At 38.6% G+C, this 21,254-nt stretch overlaps 1 protein-coding gene across 8 annotated transcripts in view; it reads right to left on the bottom strand.

Annotated features, from left to right (window-relative positions):
- The window catches only part of CLIP4 (CAP-Gly domain containing linker protein family member 4), an 88,303-nt gene that overhangs the window by 5,628 nt on the left and 61,421 nt on the right, over positions 1–21,254 (bottom strand). For 4 of the 8 annotated variants that reach the window (XM_045884341.3, XM_064572055.1, XM_045884340.3 and 1 more), the window contains 3 exons: positions 17,882–17,946; positions 12,050–12,122; positions 4,501–6,682 (listed from right to left, as the gene is read on the bottom strand). In XM_045884341.3, coding sequence (XP_045740297.1) covers positions 6,361–6,682; positions 12,050–12,122; positions 17,882–17,946 — 460 coding nt within the window. In that variant the 3' untranslated portion in view covers positions 4,501–6,360. The other 4 variants (XM_064572057.1, XM_064572059.1, XM_064572058.1 and 1 more) reach the window with 2 other exon arrangements.

The raw sequence follows: 21,254 nt of genomic DNA, 5'->3' as shown, positions 1-21,254 counted from the left end.
AGATGGGTCAGCCCCAGGTGCTCGACTGCAAGTACCCGCCCCAGTGACTCCAGCAAGTTCCGTGAAGCCTCGCGTTCTCATTTCACGGCATTAACTGTTTGGTCTCAAAGCCCCTTGCAAGGTCAATGATTCTGTGAGACTTCACCTCTGTGTAACACAGGCAAATCCCAACAGGACTGGTGTGTGGGCGCTTGTGTGTCCTTTTCCTTAATCTTAGCACTTGACTCTTGACTCTTCATGCATTTAGAGCCAAAGCCAATTAACTCAGTGCGCCATCCCAGTGAGCCAAATTGTAGTCTTTATACAGAAGGAGCCCAGAAAGAAGTTTAGTATCAGTTCTCTGTTTATTCTCTTCGAAGATCTCTTTAACAAGTCATAAAATTATGAACATAGCAAAAAAGTTAAGTGGGTGGTTTCCCGAGAGCAGCAAAGCTGCAGGACTAGGAGAACTGGGTTCGTTGAACGAGCTGTCTGCCTTCAGCGCTGTAACACTCATTTCTCTCTTTTATGTCCTGCTACAGCTGCAGACTTATTGGCAAAGTAGGATGATAAAACTTATCTTCGGAGGGCTTGCCATACCTGACATTTCACGATAGGTCGGATGCACTTCCTGTCCATCGCCAATGAGCACCTCCCAGTCTCCATTCCCAGAGCCGGATACAAAGCCCAGAATAAGCCACGAGTCTGGGACAGGAGGTGTCTGCAGGGTCAGGCATCCCTAAGCAAGTGTCACGGTGCCACTACGATAAGGAATTCATTTATAACAGGACTCCTCTCTCCCAGCTACGTAGGATTGGAGAGAATCCCTCTTTTCACGTTTATAGACACACCCACAGCAACTGGATGGCCATTTTTTGAACATGTGGTAAATAATATAGCTTTAGAGTGGATCTAGAACTAGGGAATCCCCAAAGAGAGCCCACTCAAATATCTCACCGAAAGATAAGATTGTGAAGACTTGCAGGCAAATTTTCTACATTTTAGTACTTCTAATACTTCAGAAAATTTTTAAAAATCTAAGCCCTTCTGCATTATTCCAAATAATATTTATGGAATATTTCACAGTTCTCAGAAGAAATAGAGTGATATTAAAGACAGATTCTTTTGGCACACGTGTGCCCCAGTAAGCAGCTAGTGAAGTTTTGTGCAAGGCAGGAAACATGCAGAGCATCCCCCGGATTCTCCTTGGTCACGCACCAGGCAGCGTGAAGTGAGGCCTCCTGAAGCTTCATGCACCTTCTTTATTCCCTAAACTCTATTCCCTTCAAGAAAAGGGAAAGAGCACTTGAGAAAATTATAATCTTTTAAACTCATATGTATAATCTATTGGAATTCTTATTAGAAATTCGCTTTTATTAGCAGGTTCAATTAAAGGGACTGAAGTTTGACACTTTTCTCTGTTGTCTCTAATGCAAAATTCACTTGCCCTGCCATCAACATGGAACTTTTTTTAAGATTTTATTTTTATTTATTTGACAGAGAGAGAGAGAGACAGCAAGAGAGAGAACACAAGCAGGGGGAGTGGGTGAGGGAGAAGCAGGCTTCCCGCCGAGCAGGGAGCCCGATGCGGGGCTCAATCCCAGGACCCTGGGATCATGACCAGAGCCAAAGGCAGATGCTTAACTGACTGAGCCACCCAGGCACCTGATATGGGACTTTTTGTGACTATTAAAATTCATTTTAAAATCCATCTTAGGATATTTTTTTCCAAAGATGCTGGAGAATAACACCTATCCTTCATGACGAGAACTGTGAGGGACAGCCATTATCTGGAACACTGTGGACCGAGATTTAAGCTGAATCTCAGAAGTCATATTAGAAAAAGAAGAAAGAGGGGCGCCTGGGTGGCTCAGTCGTTAAGTGTCTGCCTTCGGCTCAGGTCATGATCCCAGGGTCCTGGGATCGAGCCCCACGTCGGACTCTTTGCTCCATGAGAAGCCTGCTTCTCCCTCTCCCACTCCCCCTGCTTGTGTTCCCTCTCTCGGTGTCTCTCTCTCTGTCAAATAAATAAAATCTTTAAAAAAAAAAAAAGAAGAAGAAGAAAGAGAGTGCTGGAAGCTTTGTGTATGATTTGAACATGACTCATTTCTTTGTCAGTCTGATTCGTCAGGTGAAGAATAATTAGTTCGGTCCTCAAGAAGGGAAGTCTAGTTTGAGTAAAGCCAGCCTGAACTCTGGTGGACTGGATATGAAAGAACGTAAGCGCTAGGAGATTGGCTCAGGCTAAGGAGGATGCAGCCTCTGCGTATTTACACTTCCTACACGTTAGAAATGCTTAAAATTCAAGTGCAGTGCAATACAAGTAAATTTCTGAGACTCCCTATTTAATTTCATCTATCCAGTTCAAACAACTCTGACAGAATACCCAATCCTGAGACCATATTCTTCCAGGCAAAGGAGCCCACAGAGGTGTGCATGTGGGTAAATACCTAATACCTACAGGAGCAGCAGATTTTTCTGTCTGGGTTCATTCAGGATTTTAGAGCTGAACTTATGCCAGATTTGTGAGCATTTTTTAAATGACACTAGTGATCTTTAGGAACAGATTCTATTTTAAGCTAAGAGCCTCAATTTAAACACCTAAAATACCTTTGCTAACATAACTCAGAACTCCGCTGCCCCCTCAGCACCACCATGGCCCCCACACTTCCCTGGGTAGTAAATGATGAAAATGTTGAAACTTGCTGCTGCTGGATCATGAAAACTCTATTCATTGTAAGATATTCTAAAGGAACAAGAGGGGGAAAAAAGGTTCCCACACCTCTTGGTGCCCTTCTCTGCAACGGAGAGGCCATAAGCAGAAACTCAGCTCCATTCCTACCAAGCATAATGAAGATAAAGCATCGTAACAGGTCCCCACCAACCATAATTCCTCCGCATACACTTTTTTTTTTTCCCTCCTATGAAAAGGAGCATTAGCAAAAATTTTGGTAGAGGAAATCCTTTTTGCCTATGCAAAGGCATCCTATTCCGCTTATAATAAAATCTTAACGTGTCCTATTGAACTTGTTCGGCCTACAAGCGTCATTAGGAATGTCCGTTGTATATTCAAGCAGCTTATATGTGCCAATGTTTGTAAATAAGGGCCTATGTGTCAAGGGATATTATTAATTACTAAAAATATATGTGATAATGTGAGTTTTGTATCAACTACTGCATTTATAAGTATAGTGAAGCACAGGGTATGAAGAAAAATAAAAAATAAATTCTCCTATTGGCTTGCAATGTGGCGATACGTAGAATAATCATTTAGAAATTGTCCAGTGAGTAGTTACAATTAATTACTAGATCCATTTCTTAATTAAGAATGACTCTTAACACACTGGGTCTCTAGCCACTGGTCAATGTGGCTTAAATAATAGTATCACATATTCTAAGTGGATAGGTCCAAAATGAAACTCTGAAATAAAAACGTTTGGCCCCAGAGACCAATGCTATGCACCAGTCAGTATTCGACTATACATATGACGACATTCTCTGGATTACGGTCCTACCAAAATAGAAATTCAAAGCCGTCCCCAGGGAAAACACACACACACACACACACACACACACACACGCACGCACAGGCAGGTGCCTCCTCCCCTTCTCTTACCCAGCCCTTGGCACCTTTCTCTGCAGGTCACTGTTCTGGGGGAAAGTTAGACTCCCATGATTCGAACCTTCCTTGTCCTCTTCCCTCCCGTACCAAGCACAATTACCTGTTCCATGGCCTGGTCTCTCGAGGCCACCTGTCTGAAGCTAGCTAGATAATATCCCTACTTTGAACCATCAATGGCCTTCATTGCCTTTGTTCATTCAACAAACATTCACTGAGCATCTACTAGGTGCAGGTATTACTCCAGGTGTCAGGGATAAAGCAATGGACCAGTCAAATCCATCCCTCCATCTAGTGAGGGACGAGAGAAATAAGAAGCAAAAAGTCTAGCATGATCAAGGATGGTAAATACGAAGGAGAAAAATCAAACACGGGGCGGGGGGGTGGTATACGGTTCTGGAGAGAAGGGTGCAAGCGTCTCAGACCAAGACTGCAATGTCTCAGAGTTCAGAGTCGGCAAACATCTGCATCTGAACACTTTTAAGCACTTAATAGTCCCACCAAATTACCCTAAAATAAAAAATAAAGCTTTGTAGTAGAATGTAGGTAATTATTTATATGTTCTTTTTAATTTAAATTCAAAATAGTCTATCCTGCCCTAAAAAAACAAATGAAATCCCACTGGTATAAAAGAAAGTGAAGCAATTTTAGAAAACTCTAGAAACCCATTCTTCTCTTAAATGGCTCTCTGTCCATCAAAACGAGATAGTAGGAGGGTGGCTAAAAATATAACTTTACTTGTTGAGTAGAAAGCATGATACTTTTTAAGACTCTAGAGTGGTAAGACAAATCCAAGTCATTGTGGTAAGACAAAAAAGGTAAGCACGGAGCCCATGTCCTCTGAGTTACTGAGAGAAGGGGCGATGCGGAAGGGTGATGACAAGATAACATTCCAAGACCAAAACAGCTTCCCTTTTTTATTAATGCTCAAGAATTGAACTGTGAATGACATTTAGTAAGCAAAACACAAATGAAAACACCTCATTTGTATGTATAGTATATGTAAACATATACATTATATGGATTTAATGATCCTAATCTAAATATGAGAACAATTGTTTCCCTGACCTTAGAGTTGGCATTACTGTTTCTTACAGTGTTTCATATTTAACAGGAAGAATTATGGACACCCAAGTTCAAAGTAATCATGAATTCCATATTAAGGTATAAATAGAGTTTTAAAGAAATAAGCTGTATAATAAAATAAGTTTACTTTTGAATTGCAATACAGGCATTTTCTTCAATCAATAAAAATATTCCTTGATTATAAAGCAGCCATATTTTGCAAATGTATATCAGGAAAATAGCTCTGGCAATATTTGAAATACCACACTTCTTTTTAAAAAGGCAGCAAAGCAACAGAATTTAGATTTTAAATAGTATATTGCAAAATAGTTCAACATATTATTTCTAAGCACAAAGCGAGCTCCATTCTAAAGGATACTTTTAATCTTATAAAGTAAACTGTTTCAATATTTCTGTGTAGTTTAAAGGCTACATATCTACAATGAAAGATAAATCTTTACACATATAGGACATAAATGTCAATACATATCCACAACACAAACGTTTTACATTATATCACTCTATTTTGAAACCCAGTTTGTTAACATGTGCTCAAAAAGAAATACAAAAACATGATACAATTCTGTAGCTTTGTAACAGGCTGAATTTTGCAACAACTGAAAACCTAAAAACAGCAAAGGTAGCAAACACAATACCAGTTTTATGAATAGGACCAAAAACATCGAGAAATCATAAACATTTAAGTAACTATTATATTCTTCCTAACACATCTTAATTTACTCTCTTCTCTTAAATATAATTTTTCTAAATGTTTTTCATATCCCAGGAAGAAATAATGGCAAATTCTCCACAAAGATGAAAGTGCATTGTTTTAAAAGTGCTTCGTGTGTGTGTTTCATAGGTATGTCCAATAAGGAATTAGACAAGTCTGTGCAAAAAATTCCAATTATGACTTGAATTCATAAACCTAATGGTGGGGTTCTGTAGTTCATTCAGATGAGGCAATTGCCAACACAGAAGAAAAATCTGTGATTACATACTTTGTATAGAGGAAAGAGCACAGGTCAGGAGACCCCCATTCTATTCTGAGCTCTGTTAATCAGCTAGAGACTCCAGGTAAAAGAACTGCCCTAGAACTTCCATTTCTCTATCTGGCAATAGCTGAGAGGCTCAGCAGAAGAGCCTCGAAGGCCCATTTGACTCTAGAGTTTTAATGTATCTCTAGATGAGGGATTCCTGAAAGGGCAAGTCATTTCCAAAAAAAATATGAAAAATACACTAATCATAAGCTGCTCTTCTTATTAGTACAGAAAGAAAAACTCCAAAAATACTTGACAGAAAAAAGTATGTGAAGGTCATATGTTAACCAAAGCCGGTGAAAACTCTCACGGATGACAGCCTACGAAAAATCCAGTATTATGTGCAAAATGAAACCGAGTAAGCAACGTCAGTTGGTTACCTAATGGCACATTTTTTTTCCCTAAGTCTCAGAATTTCCTTGGCTCTAAAGCTTTAAAAGCTCTTAAAAATGCTTATTTTGAACTTGTTTTAAGAGAACCATGCTTGCCATGGTTCAGATTTCTAGCTTTCTAAAGGAGTCTCTCTGAATTGTTATAATGGTTTTTTTTTAAGGAAGACAGCTCTATTTTCAAATCTAAAATAATGGCTAAATAAACCACTGGCCATGGACTCTTTATGCCTGTATATGAGCTCATTGAATATGTTAGAAGTTTAACTCAACAATTCTCATCCACAAGCTTTGACCCATTTATTCCCCGATAGGTTACTCTGCTTGGCCTAACTAAGACTCCGTGGTTTGGCTTACAGGTGAAATAGCGCGTGTCACCCACGGCTCCGTCATTCTTCCCCTTGGCACTTCGAAGCTCAAGTCCAAGCCAGGTTCCAGAAGCAAAGTCAGTGGGGCCCACATACCGAACGGTCCCCATCTCATTAGAGCTGGTGAGGAGGACCTGGGACCCCTCGTGCAGCTTCACGCTCCCTTCCCCGCTCCCAGCGGAGGTGGTGCTGCCCCGGCCGCGGCGCAGGGCAGGTCTCGGTCTGGCGGAGGGAGAGCAAGGGGACCGCTTCAGCAGGAAAGCCACACAAGCCATCTGTCAGCTCCCTTCCCACCAACACCGTCACAATTCATTTGCAAAACAAAATACTCTCTGTTCACACCCTGATTGTTTTTATTCGAAATAGCCACATTAGGATATACTTTTGTTCAACATTTGAAACATTTTTCTCTCTTGGCTATTTTAATAGTACCCTAATCTGGATTTAAGATTTCACTAGCAATTTCTAAATACATACACACACACATTTTTACTTTCTGTAAAAATAGCCACTAGAAAAAAATACACTTATAACTTGTTTAACTGCACTCAATTATCAAAGCAAAAAAAGAAAAAGAAAAAAAGAAAAAAGAGAATGTAGCATTAGGGCTATGGTAAATTAAACTGACCTTTTGTTCACTCTTTGAACATTGATTTACCTGAAAAACAATGTTTAGAAACTGCTCGTCTATAACTTTATAAAATAAATTTATATCTATCTTCTATGAACGAACTCCAGCCACACTTCAGGGTTTACCACCCGCCCTGTCACTAACAGTAAGGAGGGTCTTAGTTTCCAGGCGCAGGACTCCTCTCCTTTTCTCTACAAAACGTTATTTATAATGAACTGCGTCCTGGCACCCGCCGCCAACCTGACCTGATAGCAAAACTACTGAGCACTCACGCAGGGATTTCATCCAAGGCCTCAAGACAATACTGTCCCTAGCACCCTCCACTGTCACTGCGAAGTCACTGAGCCTGGAACTCACACTAGAAACATCACCAGGTTCTTGCTGCCCTACATGACCCGAGACTTCCCCAAACCACCACCACGGGAGCCTTGCATGCTCCATCTGCGTACCACCTCTCCTCCAAAACAAAACCTTCTCCCCGTCCCCACTGTAGAGACAAGGCAGAACCTGTTACCAAAACTGCATGGTGCCTGGAAGAAGCTGGGTCCTCCTGATTCTCTATTTCATTTCACTGTCTATATTTCCTAAAACACTATCACACACAACATTGCATTTCCTTCCATTAACAACTCTGTAAGAAAGAAGACCACTCTAATTTCATGGGTAAGAAAACTGAGGTCCAAAGATTGGTCCCAAGCCACATTTGCCAACACGTGATAGAATTCTAGTTAGAAAATATAATGGAAAAAAGTATCATTTATTACAAACGTACACATACAATGATAAGGTTAACAAAGAATACGTAACACCTGTTGGGAAAAGTACAACCTTTACTGAAGAACATACAAAAGAAAAATATACAAGCTTTGCTTCTGGATAGAAACATGTATGTGTCAATTCTCCCTAAATTCACCCCTCAGAGGGATATTTGCAACCTCACAAAATCAGTCTAAATTCCACATAAAAATGATGCCGTGTATCATTTCCTGAGCACCTACTATGTGCCCGGCACTTTCCATCCACTATCTTATCCAACCTCACCCAAGCCACTGCTGTAGATATTACCTCCCTTCAAACAGAAGAGGAATTTGAGGACCAAGAAAAATTAAGCTATTTGCCTAAGGTCGGAGGTACGGTGAAGAGGACAGATGGGGCTCCCGTGCAAGGTGGTGCGAGCACAAAGGCCAGGCGCTTACAGCCACAGATGGGTATTAGTAATTAACACAAAGCTGAAAAATAACACAGCGAAGATTTACATTGCCAGCACATTAAACTCTAAAGTTACTATAACTAAAACAATGGGGCTCTGGCACAAGAATGTACTTCTACATGACACAGAAAAGATACCTTAGAGAAATACACATAATTTCTTATGTGATTAAAAAGGAACACTTCAAATCAGTAGGGACAGGAGTGAACATTCAACTAGGAGTGCTGTAAAAATCATCTGGGGGGAAAGAATATGATTCTTACCACTCACTGTATGTTAAAATAATTTCCAAATAAATTAAACAGCTAAATACATACATTAGAAAACAGGAAAGAACCAGAAGGAAATAGTGCTGGATATCTGCCTGAATAGACACACACACACACACACACACACACACACACGGGAAGGGAGGGAAACAGATAATGAATGAAAAGTCTAGCATCTACTATTAGTTAAATTATGATTTTTTTCACCTATTATTATGCCATAAAAACGTTTCTATATCACAGGACAGTCTTTTAAAATACTGCAAAAGCCACACTGAGGAAAACTGTTAAAGAATACAGGATTTATTAAGGGAAAAACTTTCAAAGGGTATGGAGAATCTGATTTGTCCATCTTGGTTTAAAATTCAGATACATGCTTTAGGAAAAAAATTAGGAAAGTATATACCAAAACAGAAGTGATCATTTCATCTAGGTGATAAAAATTACAGATGATCTTTATCTGCACTTAGTTTTTTATAATTTTTCAAATTTTGTACAATCAACTTTCATAATCAAAAAAGTTTTAAGAGAAATAAACTAGTAATAAATGAATTCAAGATCTAAACCAAAAACTCATGGTTTGGGTGAAGAGTTAACATTCTAATAAGAATGATCTGATTGATTCAAGTTACGTCTAAAAGCTCAGGGAAGTGAGAAACTTGGAATTATAAGTACATTTCAGAGCTACTCATTCAAAAACATTAACTAACCACCTATGAAATGGCAGGCCCAGGGGTAGGTTCTAGATTTGTGCATAATAATCAGTAAAATGTCATCAATACCAAAATACAGACTGTGTGTGGTGCAGAAGGAGCACAGAAAGAGGAAGAAGTCTATCCTCCCTTAAGGGCCAGGGAAGATCCTTCAGTGGGGAAGTGACCTGTAAGCCTCACTGGTGAGGCTATCCCCATGAGACCAAAGTCAGGGGCACAGACAGGAGCCGTGCGTGCAGGCGGGCCTTTAGATGCCGTGCCGATGAATCTGGACTTCATCGTGTGTTTGACAATCGAGAAGCTTCAAGGCACAGGCAGTGAATGCAAATGGATGATGTGACATAATGGAACATGCAGCAAACAGGATTCTGTGAGTTCTGCCTAAAGACATTCAAATTTGAGCTGACCACACAAACCGTGTCAACAGGCTGGATCCCACAGACGGGATGCGCCGTGACAGCACGGAGAGGAGCTGAGAGGAGCTGGCAGGACCAGGCTGCGTGTGGTGACAGGACACAGATGCAGGTTGGATGTCAGGCGGGCGAGGATGGACTCCTCGTGACTACCAGATCACTGTGGTGCAGGGTTCAAATCCCAAGCCCCCTTCCTCTCTAGCCCTATTCTTGGCATTTGATACACATAGAATTCTGAAAACACGAGAACTGCGTCAAGCCCCTTGCCGTCATGTTGTCCTCTGAATGAAATGCGTTCATCACTGTCATTTCGACAAATGACACAGAAAACCAGATCCTGCCCCCCTGTCCTCACGTCCTCTCTCATGTGGGGCAGGCACGTCCTTTACACAAACGCTTCAAGTTTCCTCCCCAGGAATTTTCATACCACTACGTTTTCCATGTTTCTTCTGGAAGTATCATTTATTCCCATATGAATAAACAAGAAAATGGTAGTGTGTGGGGAATCTCAATGAATTCATTTTTCAACCCAGTCCTCAGAATCCATCATGCTTCCGGCCTGGTCACAGCACAGTACCCGATCCCCTCTGTGCCATCGGCAGAAGGCCAGCCGTCACTCCCATGTCTCCCCCAGCCCAAGGTCACAGGCAGCTCTCCTACTACCTGCCAACACCCAAAGTCTTCCTCTTGTTCCTTAGAACAGTGTCCACCAAACATTTCAGTCCCGTACTCTATAAGCAAACATCAATTATTTTTAAAATTGATTTTATACCCTCAATGAGAGGTTTTTTTAAACAGGTACTAGTCTCAATCTGTAAAAGTATCAGTAAAGCTTCATTTCTTTTGACTTTTATAGAAAATAGAAGGTCCTCACATTTTCCCTCATGTCAGCAGATGATCTTGTGTCTACCCCTACCTGTGGTGTAATTCCCATGGTTCAGATTTCTTGTCCTTCCCTTGGTTCCCTGGACATCGTGTTCCCCTACCCCCATCATCGCACATGGCCTCTGACACTGCCCTTAACCCCGGGGCCTTTATATCCCGATGGTCTCTGCCTGGTATTTCTCCTATTCTGCCTAAGAACTCTTGGATATCTTCAAGAAACTGGAGCAGAGAGTCACTGCTCTTAACACACTCAGCCACTCAAGTGAGGAGACCAATTTCAACACTCTCAAAACTGGTGAAAGTTTGAAGGAAAGAAAAAAAAAACAAAACCCCCAGCCAACCCTGCTAAACAGTACCTAGCAATGTCTTAGGACAATCAGGGTTGGCAAGTGAAATTTCAGATCCTTGTGACGCCTGGAGTTAACTTCTCAGCAGATTATATAAACCGCCTACCTGTTGCTCAGCTGATTGCCCAGTCCGGTGCCTGGGCTCCGCTTTCTAGTGGCTTCCAGAGTACCACACTTAAGCAAGGACATGTGCTTTCCTGCTCAGCTAGTCCTTTTTTCCTTCCCCACCCACCCCTCCACAGCCGCGGACATTAGCCTTTAGATTAAGTGGAAAAATTTTTAATTTAAAAAAAAAAAAACTCCTTAATCCAATCAATCTAGAAGAGCCTCATACTCCTCTAAAAATAAAAAAGTTGGGGCACCTGGGTGGCTCAGTCGTTAAGCGTCTGCCTTTGGCTCAGGTCATGATCCCAGTGTCCTGGGATCGAGCCCCACATGGGGCTCCCTGCTCCACGGGAAGGCTGCTTCTCCCTCTCCCACTCCCCCTGCTTGTGTTCCCTCTCTCGCTGTGTCTCTCTCTGACAAATAAATAAATTAAATCTTTAAAAATAAATAAATAAAAATAAAAATAAAAAAGTTTCCCAGAGTGTCAGAAAAACATCAGGGGGAGTAAAGTGGGTCTGAGGGAAATCAATATAAATGAAAAAGAAAAAAAAAATTCTATAAAGAAACAACAACAAAAAAAGCATTTTGAGCAGTATATTCTAAAAGAGGGAGTGGGAGTATTTTTTAAAATAATACTAAAATCACTTTATGCAAACAGACCTGACATTTCTTTCATGTGTTGCTGAAAATATTAAATCAAATCTCTAATTAAAGAGTTTAAAATCAATCCACCCTATTCAATGGTAACATAAAATGTAAATTCCTCCAACTCTTATTAATGGTACTAAACTCTGAAAATACATGCAGCATAACTACTCTTAGTCATTGGTGACATTTTTAATTGAGCTTGCGCGGGAAGGAGGGAAGACTCTTCTCAATACACTCATGACACCTTTTCTCGTAAGTGCTAAAATTCTACCAAGCAATGCAAAAGGTACAAAATCTACTTTCTTCCTTCACAGAATTCTGTCATGTTCATCTTGAAAAGTGTTTTTCTAAATCTTCTTAATACTCACTTGGCAAATGCATTTCTTCTGTTAATCTCTTTTTGGGAAGAAGCAGAAGTCGTACTGAAACTTCTCCTAAAACCTAAATGTCAAAGTTAAGGTCACAAGAGGAAAAATAAATCACATTTGCAGTCCTCATTAAAAAGTATCTTTTATCATTTCTTCTATAGGTATTCTAGTCTATCAAATGTTTCTCTGGAAACAGAAAGCAAAGAAAGTTAAGTACATACAGAATATAATAGTGGTTTAGATTTTTTTGACAAATTTTTATCTTACCTTTCTCATCAAACTATGCATATGCAAAAATAAGATCATGACATTCCATTTGGAGGTTTTTATTATAAAATTTCTTGAAAACCAAATAAAACTAAATTAGACACTGATAAAGTTGAATCTTTTTATTCTCAAATATTATAATCTTGGTAAATCATATGAAAGAAAGGATAAAAATGGCTTTAAAAACACTATCACTAAATATGCCATTTGTAAAATATTGAACAATAAATTTCAGAGTTTATGATTCTTGGCATCCCCAAATGACAGTTATTAAAAAAAAAAAAAAAGATTTCATGAAAGGTACATTTTAAAAAGATGTCTTTAAAAAAGAGTAAGATTTCCAGTTCTGGAAAGTAATGGCAGACCAGATGTGCTGAATCCATCTCTTGATCAAAGCGAGTATAATTTTATACAACTATAATTAAAAATATATATATACTGTTGAGCTGATACAAAGGCACAATTTCAAAGAGATGTACCACAGGATTGCCACTAAATTCTAGAGAACTTTGGCTTTTGCCTTACCAGCTGCATAGGAGACAGGAAAGAACATAAAACCTGGGGCCTAACAAAAGGGGGACTCTAACACAAGACTCCTGGTTAAAATGCAGATCCCAACCAGCTCACCCTCAATGTAAGTTTAAATAAGAAACAGAATGAGGGGCGCCTGGGTGGCTCAGTCGTTAAGCGTCTGCCTTCGGCTCAGGTCATGATCCCAGGGTCCTGGGATCGAGCCCGCTTCGGGCTCTCTGCTCAGCGGGGGGGGAGCCTGCTTCTCCCTCTCCCACTCTGCCTGCTTGTGTTCCCTCTCTCACTGTCTCTCTCTGTCAAATAAATAAATAAAATCTTAAAAAAAAAAAAAAGAAACAGAATGAAACACCATTCTGACAAAAACAAAACAAAGTGGCTTGTGTCAACCTTAATGCTCAGAAGGTGGAAAAATTTTCTCCCTTCAAAATTTGTGATTATAAGCCAAATTCATTTTATCTATGTAATAAAAAAAAAATTGCAGGGAATGTAAATTAAAGTAGTCCCAGGTTGGCAGTACCTCCAGGAGTAACTGGCAGAAGTAAATATAATCTTCTCTGGAGACATCAACCCAGGCCTCAAAGAATTCCTATACATTAAATTCTGAGTAGAATAAGCACCTCACAATAATAAATTACAAAATTCACAAGGAAAGAAGGTACCATAAGTTAGGCTCACAGAAACAGATTGGCAGAACCATAAGTTAGGCTCACAAAGACTTCAGATATGGAATTATTTAACATAAAAATAACAATATTTAAAATGTTTAAAGACATAAAAACTTAAAAATATGGGGAAATAACAAGTGATAATAAATAACTACAAAACAGATTTGTGAAAAGGAAAAAAGAAATGAAAATTTTATAACTAAAAACTTTGTAGCGGGATTAAACAGCACACTAAACATAGCTGAAGAAAGAATCAGGAAACATGAAGATAGAGCTAAAGATGTCTAAAATACAGTCCAGAAAGACCAAGGTGAAAAATATAAAAGAGGCATGGGAAAGTGAGAAAGTCTACTACACTACTCATCAGAGCTTCTGAAGGAGATAATAAAGAGATTGAAGGAGAAATATTTTAGGTATACAGACAAGAGTTTTACAGAATTGATCGAAGATACTAATTTCCAGATCCAGGAAGACCCATGATACCAAACAGGATAATCAAAAAGAAATCTCCATCTAGACAACAGCATAGTAAAACTATACAACACTAAGGAAATAGAGAAGACTTTTAATGGCAGTCAAAAAGAAAGATAAATCACCTACAAAAGTATGGGTTAGGCAGACTCACAGGAGACTTCTCAAAAAAGTGACAGAAGACGAAAATAATAAAATTATATTGTCAATGTACAGGGAGATAACATCTTTCAAACTCAAATTTTCACAAATTGTTAGGTTTACCCAGTAAAACTATCATTAGAAAAGACAAAAACTTGAGAGACCCTTTCTAAAAGAAATTTCAAAAAATACACATGTGGTAGGGGCACCTGGGTGGCTGTCGTTAAGCGTCTGCCTTTGGCTCAGATCATGATCCCAGGGTCCTGGGATCAAGCCCCGCACAGGGCTCCCTGCTCAGCAGGGAGTCTGCTTCTCCTTCTCACTCTCCCTCTGTGCTCGCTTGTTCGCTCTCTCTCTCTTAAATAAAATCTTTAAAATATATATACAGACACACACACACACACACACACGTGTAGGAACAGAATGATCCCAAGTTAAAGTTCTAAAGATTAAGGACTAAAGTCACTTGTACATATGTGAGCAAATTAAATACTGGTTATTAATTATATTTAAAAAAACTATTATAATAATGCGAAATCTGTGGGGGAAATAAAATAGAAACTGAATAACTCAGTTTCTAAGGATTTTCTATCACTTGGGAAAGAGTACACCTGATGATCAATGTTAGACTTTGCTAAGTATGTATGTTAAAGTACCTACAGTAATTACTAAGAAGTATGTTCATAGAGTATAACTTTCATTCAAGTAGAGAATGGAATGAGAACAAGAGGGGGTAGGAATATAACTAGAATAAAGTCAAGAAAGAGAACCACAAGTATAAAAAACTGAAAAGTAGCAAACAAATAGCATAAATAAATCCAAATATATGAGTACTTTCAATAAATGTAAATAGGCGAAACTCTCAGATTAAAAGGCAAACATTGTCAAACCATATTTTTTAAAGAAGTGAAATCCAACCATATTCTATTTATAAAATATTCCAAAAACATAAGGATATAGAAAAGTTACAAGACAACTGATAGAAAAAGATGTATTAAGCAAATACTTGACCAAAAGAAAGCTGATATAAGGTAAAAGGAATTATTTAAAAAGCAATACCATTTACATTAACACCAAAAAATGAAATAGATTGGTATAAATCTAATAAGACATGTACAAAATCTATATGAGGAAAACTATAAAACTCTAATGAAAGAAATCAAGTAAGATAGAGAGGTATTCCATGTTCATGGATAGGAAGACCCAATATTGTTAAGACGTTAGCTCTTCCCCATTTGATCTACACAATAAATGCAATCTCAATCAAAATCCCAACAAATTGTTTTGTAGATACTATTTGGAAAGTTTGTCTGGAGAGGCAAAAAGCCCAGAATGACTAGCATAATATTGAGGGAGAAGATCAAGAAGACTGAAGAAACTTGAAGAATCACTATAAAGCTATAGTAGTTAAGAAAATGTGTATTAGTGAAAGATAAATAGATCAATGGAACAGAACAGAGAGTCCAGAAATAGACCCACACAGATATAGTCAACTGATCTTCGACAAAAGAGCAGAGGCAATTCAATGGAGAAAGGATAGATTTTTTTAACAAATAGTCCTAAAATATGCAAAAAAAAAAAAAAAAATGAATCCAGACATAGACTTTACACCTTTCATAAAAATTAACTCCTTGGATCATTGATCTACAGGGAAAACACAAAACTATAAAACTCCTACAAAGATAACACAGGAGAAAATCAGGATGACCTTGAGTTCAATGATGACATTTCCAGTACAACACCAAAAGCACAATTCATGAAAAAAAAAATTGATACCCTGGACTTCACTAAAATTAAAGACTTCTGCTCTGTGACAGACCATTAAGACAATGAAAAGACAAGCCACAGACTACAGAAAATGTCTGCAAAACACATTCTGATAAAGGTCTAGCATTCAAAGTATACAAAAAAAACCTTAAAATTCAACAGTAAGAAAACAATGAACACAACTTTAAAAATGAGCAAAAGACCAGAATGAACAATTCACCAAAAATGGACAGATGGCAAATATGTGCAAAGATCTTCAACTTCTGTTATGAACTGAATTGTGCCCCTCACTCATATGCTAAAATCCTAACCCCTAGTGCCTCAGAATGTGACTGTATTTGGAGACAAGGCCTTTAAAGTGGCAATTAAGTTAAAATCAGATGAAATAGGTCAGCCCTAATCCAAGATGACTGGTGTCCTTAAAAGAAGAGATTAAGACACAGACACATACAGAGGGAAAGACTTTGTTAAGACATGGGAAGAAGACCCCCATCTACAAGGCAAAGCAAGTGCCTTAGAAGAAACCAACCCTGCCAACACCTTGATCTTGGACTTTTAGCTTCCAGAATTTTGAGAAAGTAATTCCTTTGTTTAAGCCACACCATCTCTGGTACTTTGTTATGCTAGCCCTAGGAAACTAATACGACATCATAAATCATCAGGGAATTTCAAATGGAAACAACAATGAGATACTACTACACACCTATTACAATGGCAAAAATCCACAGGCCATAAAATTAATCTCAACAAATATTTAAGGACTAGTTATACAAATCATTCTTACACAGATGGTTATCGTATGGAAAAAAATGTAATTAGACCCTCACTGTATACAAAATCACTTCCGGGTGAATTGATAAATATGAAAAGCAAAAATACAAAACAAAACTTTTAGAAAGCAATATAGGAAAATATCTGTGTGAGGTTTGTTTTAGGAAAAGATTTCCTAAGATAAAACATGGAAAACATAATGGTTTGCTATTTTTTTTTTTAAGATTTTATTTATTTATTTCTCAGAGAGTGAGTGAGAGTGCACGCAGGGCAGGCAGAAGGAGAAGCAGGCTCCCCGCTGAGCAAGGAACCTGATGCAGGACTTGATTCCAGGATCCTGGGATCATGACCTGAGTCGAAGGCAGACGTTTAACCAACTGAGCCACCCAGGTGTCCCAGTGGTTTGCTATTCTGATTACTTAATATTTTTAAATATCTGCTTATCAAAAGACATCAAACGGGTGGTGGGGGCGGGGGAGGCAAAAGACAAGTTGAAAACCAGGCAGGCAAGACATTCACAACACACAAGACTGGCAAAGTATTAGTGTCCAAAATATATTCAGAAACCTACAAATTAATAAGACAAACCAAAAGAAAAATGGGCAAGAGACTTGAACAGGTACGTCATAAAAGAGAAAATGCATATGGCCCATCAAGAAGAAAAAAATGAGGCTCAACCTCATTTATAATCTGAAAAGTGCAAATTAAAACCACGAGATACCATTTAAATCCATCAGATGGGCAAAGACTTCTCAATCAAACAGGACTAGTGTGAGATAAGGGGCTGCAGAGGCTCTCACTCACTGCTCATGGGCACGTGCACTGCAAACAGTCTGCCATTACCTAGGAAGGCTGAAGGTCTGGATGGCCCATGCCTCGCAACCCTAGAGAAACTTTGGTAAATGTGTGCAATAGTCTAGTTTGTAGTAGTAAAAAAATATAACACAAATACCCATCAAGTATAGGATGAATAATATATTTTAATGGAACACTAACAAAATAGCCAACAACAATTAAATATATATACATTTTATAATATGTATTATTTATTAATATATCTATACAGGGGTGATAAAGATTTTTTTTAAAAATCAAGGGAATAATTAACATAACATTCAAGACTCATAATCTGAGGACAAGGTATATGAGAATATAAAAAAATTTTGATGAATAAAAGCAAAGGACCAATTATTAGGAACATAAAACAGTGTAAACCTACCAGGATAAGAATGATTCTGTTTATTCGAAGAAATTTCTGAAAGAGTATCCAGGGAATCTGTTATCCTGTGAATAAAACAAACCTCATTAGCAAACCTCATGAGAAGAAGCAGCAGGTCTTCAGATTTAAGATTGGCTCTTAACTGAGGTTTTCACACCAGTGGTTATTTCTTATTTCACCTATTCAACAAACATTTATTGAGCATCTATTAGGAGCCAGGAATGAACTTCAAGCTAGCACCGAAGACGGGCACTAACAAAAATAGAAGAGATCCTTGTTATCTAAGGATGAGTAATGCAAAAAAAAATCAACTTAAAGTAAATTCACTTAAAAGAGAGACCTGACTTTATTTCTTTGGAACTTTATCTTCCAAGATGAAACTAAAAAATCTGAAAATAAATTTGTTTTATGTTAAATTTAACAAATGTTCGATCAGAATTATAAAAACATCACATTCTTAAATTGAAAAAAAAAGATACTGACTCAGTCTGTGTATGCATGTAATTATCTGATAAAATTGCACGGCTAAATACAATCCAACATCTTTTACTTTATATTTGACTCTCAGCACAACCATAGAGGTAACTTTCCTGACAGGTCTGTCTGTATTTTTTAATATTCAAATCATTCTTCATTGTTAAAAAGCCAATCCTCACAGTCTCATTTTCTTTCAGTTGTTTACTGACCTGACCCACAAAGCCTTCATTCTGTCACCCACTTCCTGCAGGACACTTGGTCACCACCCAGAAATCCTGCAACTCTCGCAATATCTGCAATTCCATCTTGCACTTCATGTGCATCGTTTTTACGATATACACACTACGGCAATCAGTGAGAGACTGATGAACGCAAAGAATAGGACTTGATGAAGAGGACAGATAATTAGGTGGTGATGGGTAGTTGAGAACTTAATTCTAAAAGTGATCAGTTCATTAATAGTAAGTACCTAATCGTGAGAACTAAGAATAAGAAAATTAATACTGTGCTGATGAAGACCACCTAGGCAAAAAATAGGTAAGTAGGTAGAGAGATAAGATTAGATCTAGTCAGTAAGTCTTCTTGGAATTTCTGCAAAGAAATATTGGATGATTTATATATTCATAGAAAAAAAGGTATGAACTCAGTGAAAGCTGGTGATAGTAGAAAGCTATCCAAGCAAAGGAAATAACATTTGCGCAGATTCTCATAAAGAAGGCACATTTTTTTTCCTTAATGGAAAGGAGGGAAAAAAAGACAACTACAATCTGGGAGGAATGGGATTGTGATTGGTCACTACTTTATTAAGACTGTCCCCAAGCAGTCCTTAGTTTAAAATTCTTTCTTCTCGAAGATCAGTGGTGTCTTTCAAGAGCTCTAAAGCTGGTTTAAATTAGAAATTCCTCAAAATCAGGGACCATGTCTGTTTTATTTGCTTATAGAATGCCTAGCACAGCACAAAGTGCTAAAAGACACTTAATAGTATTTGATGATGATGAATGAGACAATCAGAAGATGACAGGAAGACAGCTGGATTGAGACAGCAGTTCATTTAGAGAGAGCCCTGTATCTTCTAAGAAGAGGGGGGTGCTTTTAAATAAATCACCTTAAAGAAGACCAGATAGAAGGCGAGGGGGGAAAAAAAGGTAAAAACCATGTGTTCCATAAACAAAGCAAGAAAAAGAACATGAAACCATGAGAAAGAAAGTGGCTTCATAATATAAAAGGGGGAAAAGCTGTTACAGCATAAAAAAATACTGCACTAGATTTGGTCAGTATTTACCGTGTCTAAAATATGCCAAACTATGTCCTCTGGGTAATCAAACATAAAATGAAGAACTCCAGTCCTCACGACTAAGAGACAAATAAAACTCGTAAGAGACTATAGCAATGTGTTAATGAAGATTTGTCGAAAGCAATAAGAGAACCCAGAAGATTGGGGACTCCAGCATGCATTTTACCCTCAATCAATCATCGATAACACATCGGTCCTAAAGAAAGTCAGCAACCCTCTTTTAATCATTACAGGGTACCAGTTAAGAACATAACTTCAGGGCGCCTGGGTGGCTCAGTTGGTTAAGCGACTGCCTTCGGCTCGGGTCATGATCCTGGAGTCCCGGGATCGAGTCCCACATCGGGCTCCCTGCTCAGCAGGGAGTCTGCTTCTCCCTCTGACCTTCCTCCTTCTCATGCTCTCTGTCTCTCATTCTCTCTCTCTCAAATAAATAAATAAAATCTTAAAAAAAAAAAAAAGAACATAACTTCAACTACCTGGGTTCAAATCCCCACCTGGGAGCTGTGCACACTTGCATAACTCACTTAACTTCCCTGTGCCTTACTTTCCCCCGCTGTGAAATAGGGATAATTACAGGACCTGACCCAGAGGGAGCTTCCAAGGTGTGAACAGTGCATGCAGCGCTATTAACTGCTGACACACAGAAGTGCTGTGCGTTGGCTACGGCTTTTTCTTATAAAATGCCTACCACAAAACAGCAAACTGTCTAAAAGCAAGGGCTTAGGAGAAACAACAAAATAACAAATCTGGGTTGAGTCCAGCTCCATCATTAACTAGTGTAAGACAGATCAAAATATGCCACTCCAAAACATGCCACTCTGGCAGAAGGATTATTTTGAGCTAAAGACATTTGAGAATCAACAAATGCAGGAAGAGGCTTTCTCTGAACTCTCCTTATCTGCCTAAAACAGGTGCTCCCAAAAAAGAACTCTTCTGTCCTATATCCCCTCCCCAGCAGTTTCATCAAGCAGGGAACTCCGACTCTTCTCATAGGTGAGGAGCGGGGAGGTTAACACCACATCACAAACTATCTTATCTCCCACCCAGTTAGCTTTCCTAAAAACCATGTGCCCTCCCACAAGTGGCCTTTTTCTCCCTCCCTTTCTCCTACTAAGATGGTCTACAAAAACTCCAATCTCACCACTTATATGGGTATTCACTTCTTTCTGTGATGCCCAGGTGCATGCGAATTTAAATGTAATAAATTTGTATGCCTTTTCTCCTGTTAATCTATCTGTTGTCAATTTAATTCACAGACAACACCCCCCCAATCCCCTCATCAGCTACTGACCCTAAGCGGGCAGAGGAAAATTTTTTGCTCCCCTATGATAACTATATGACTTTAGCTAAGTCACTTTATCTCTTGAAACTTCTTCACTGGCAAAATGGAACAACTATAATAACTTACAACTCACTGGGTTTGAGGGGGATTAATGAAATATGCATCTAAAGTACACTGTACAGAGCCCACCGTTTACTAAATGCTCAATAAATGTTTGTCATAATTATTATTATTTTCCAGCTTACCTGACCCAATACTTATTAGTATCAAATGAAACAACATTCAATTGAAGATACTTCATAAACTGCAAAGCATTACAT

This window comes from Mirounga angustirostris, unplaced genomic scaffold (genome assembly GCF_029215605.1).
Source record: "Mirounga angustirostris isolate CCGP_5_RB_7025 unplaced genomic scaffold, mMirAng1.0.hap1 SCAF_10, whole genome shotgun sequence".
Taxonomy (NCBI): Eukaryota; Metazoa; Chordata; class Mammalia; order Carnivora; family Phocidae; genus Mirounga; species Mirounga angustirostris.
This window is presented reverse-complemented; position numbering and strand designations above follow the sequence as displayed.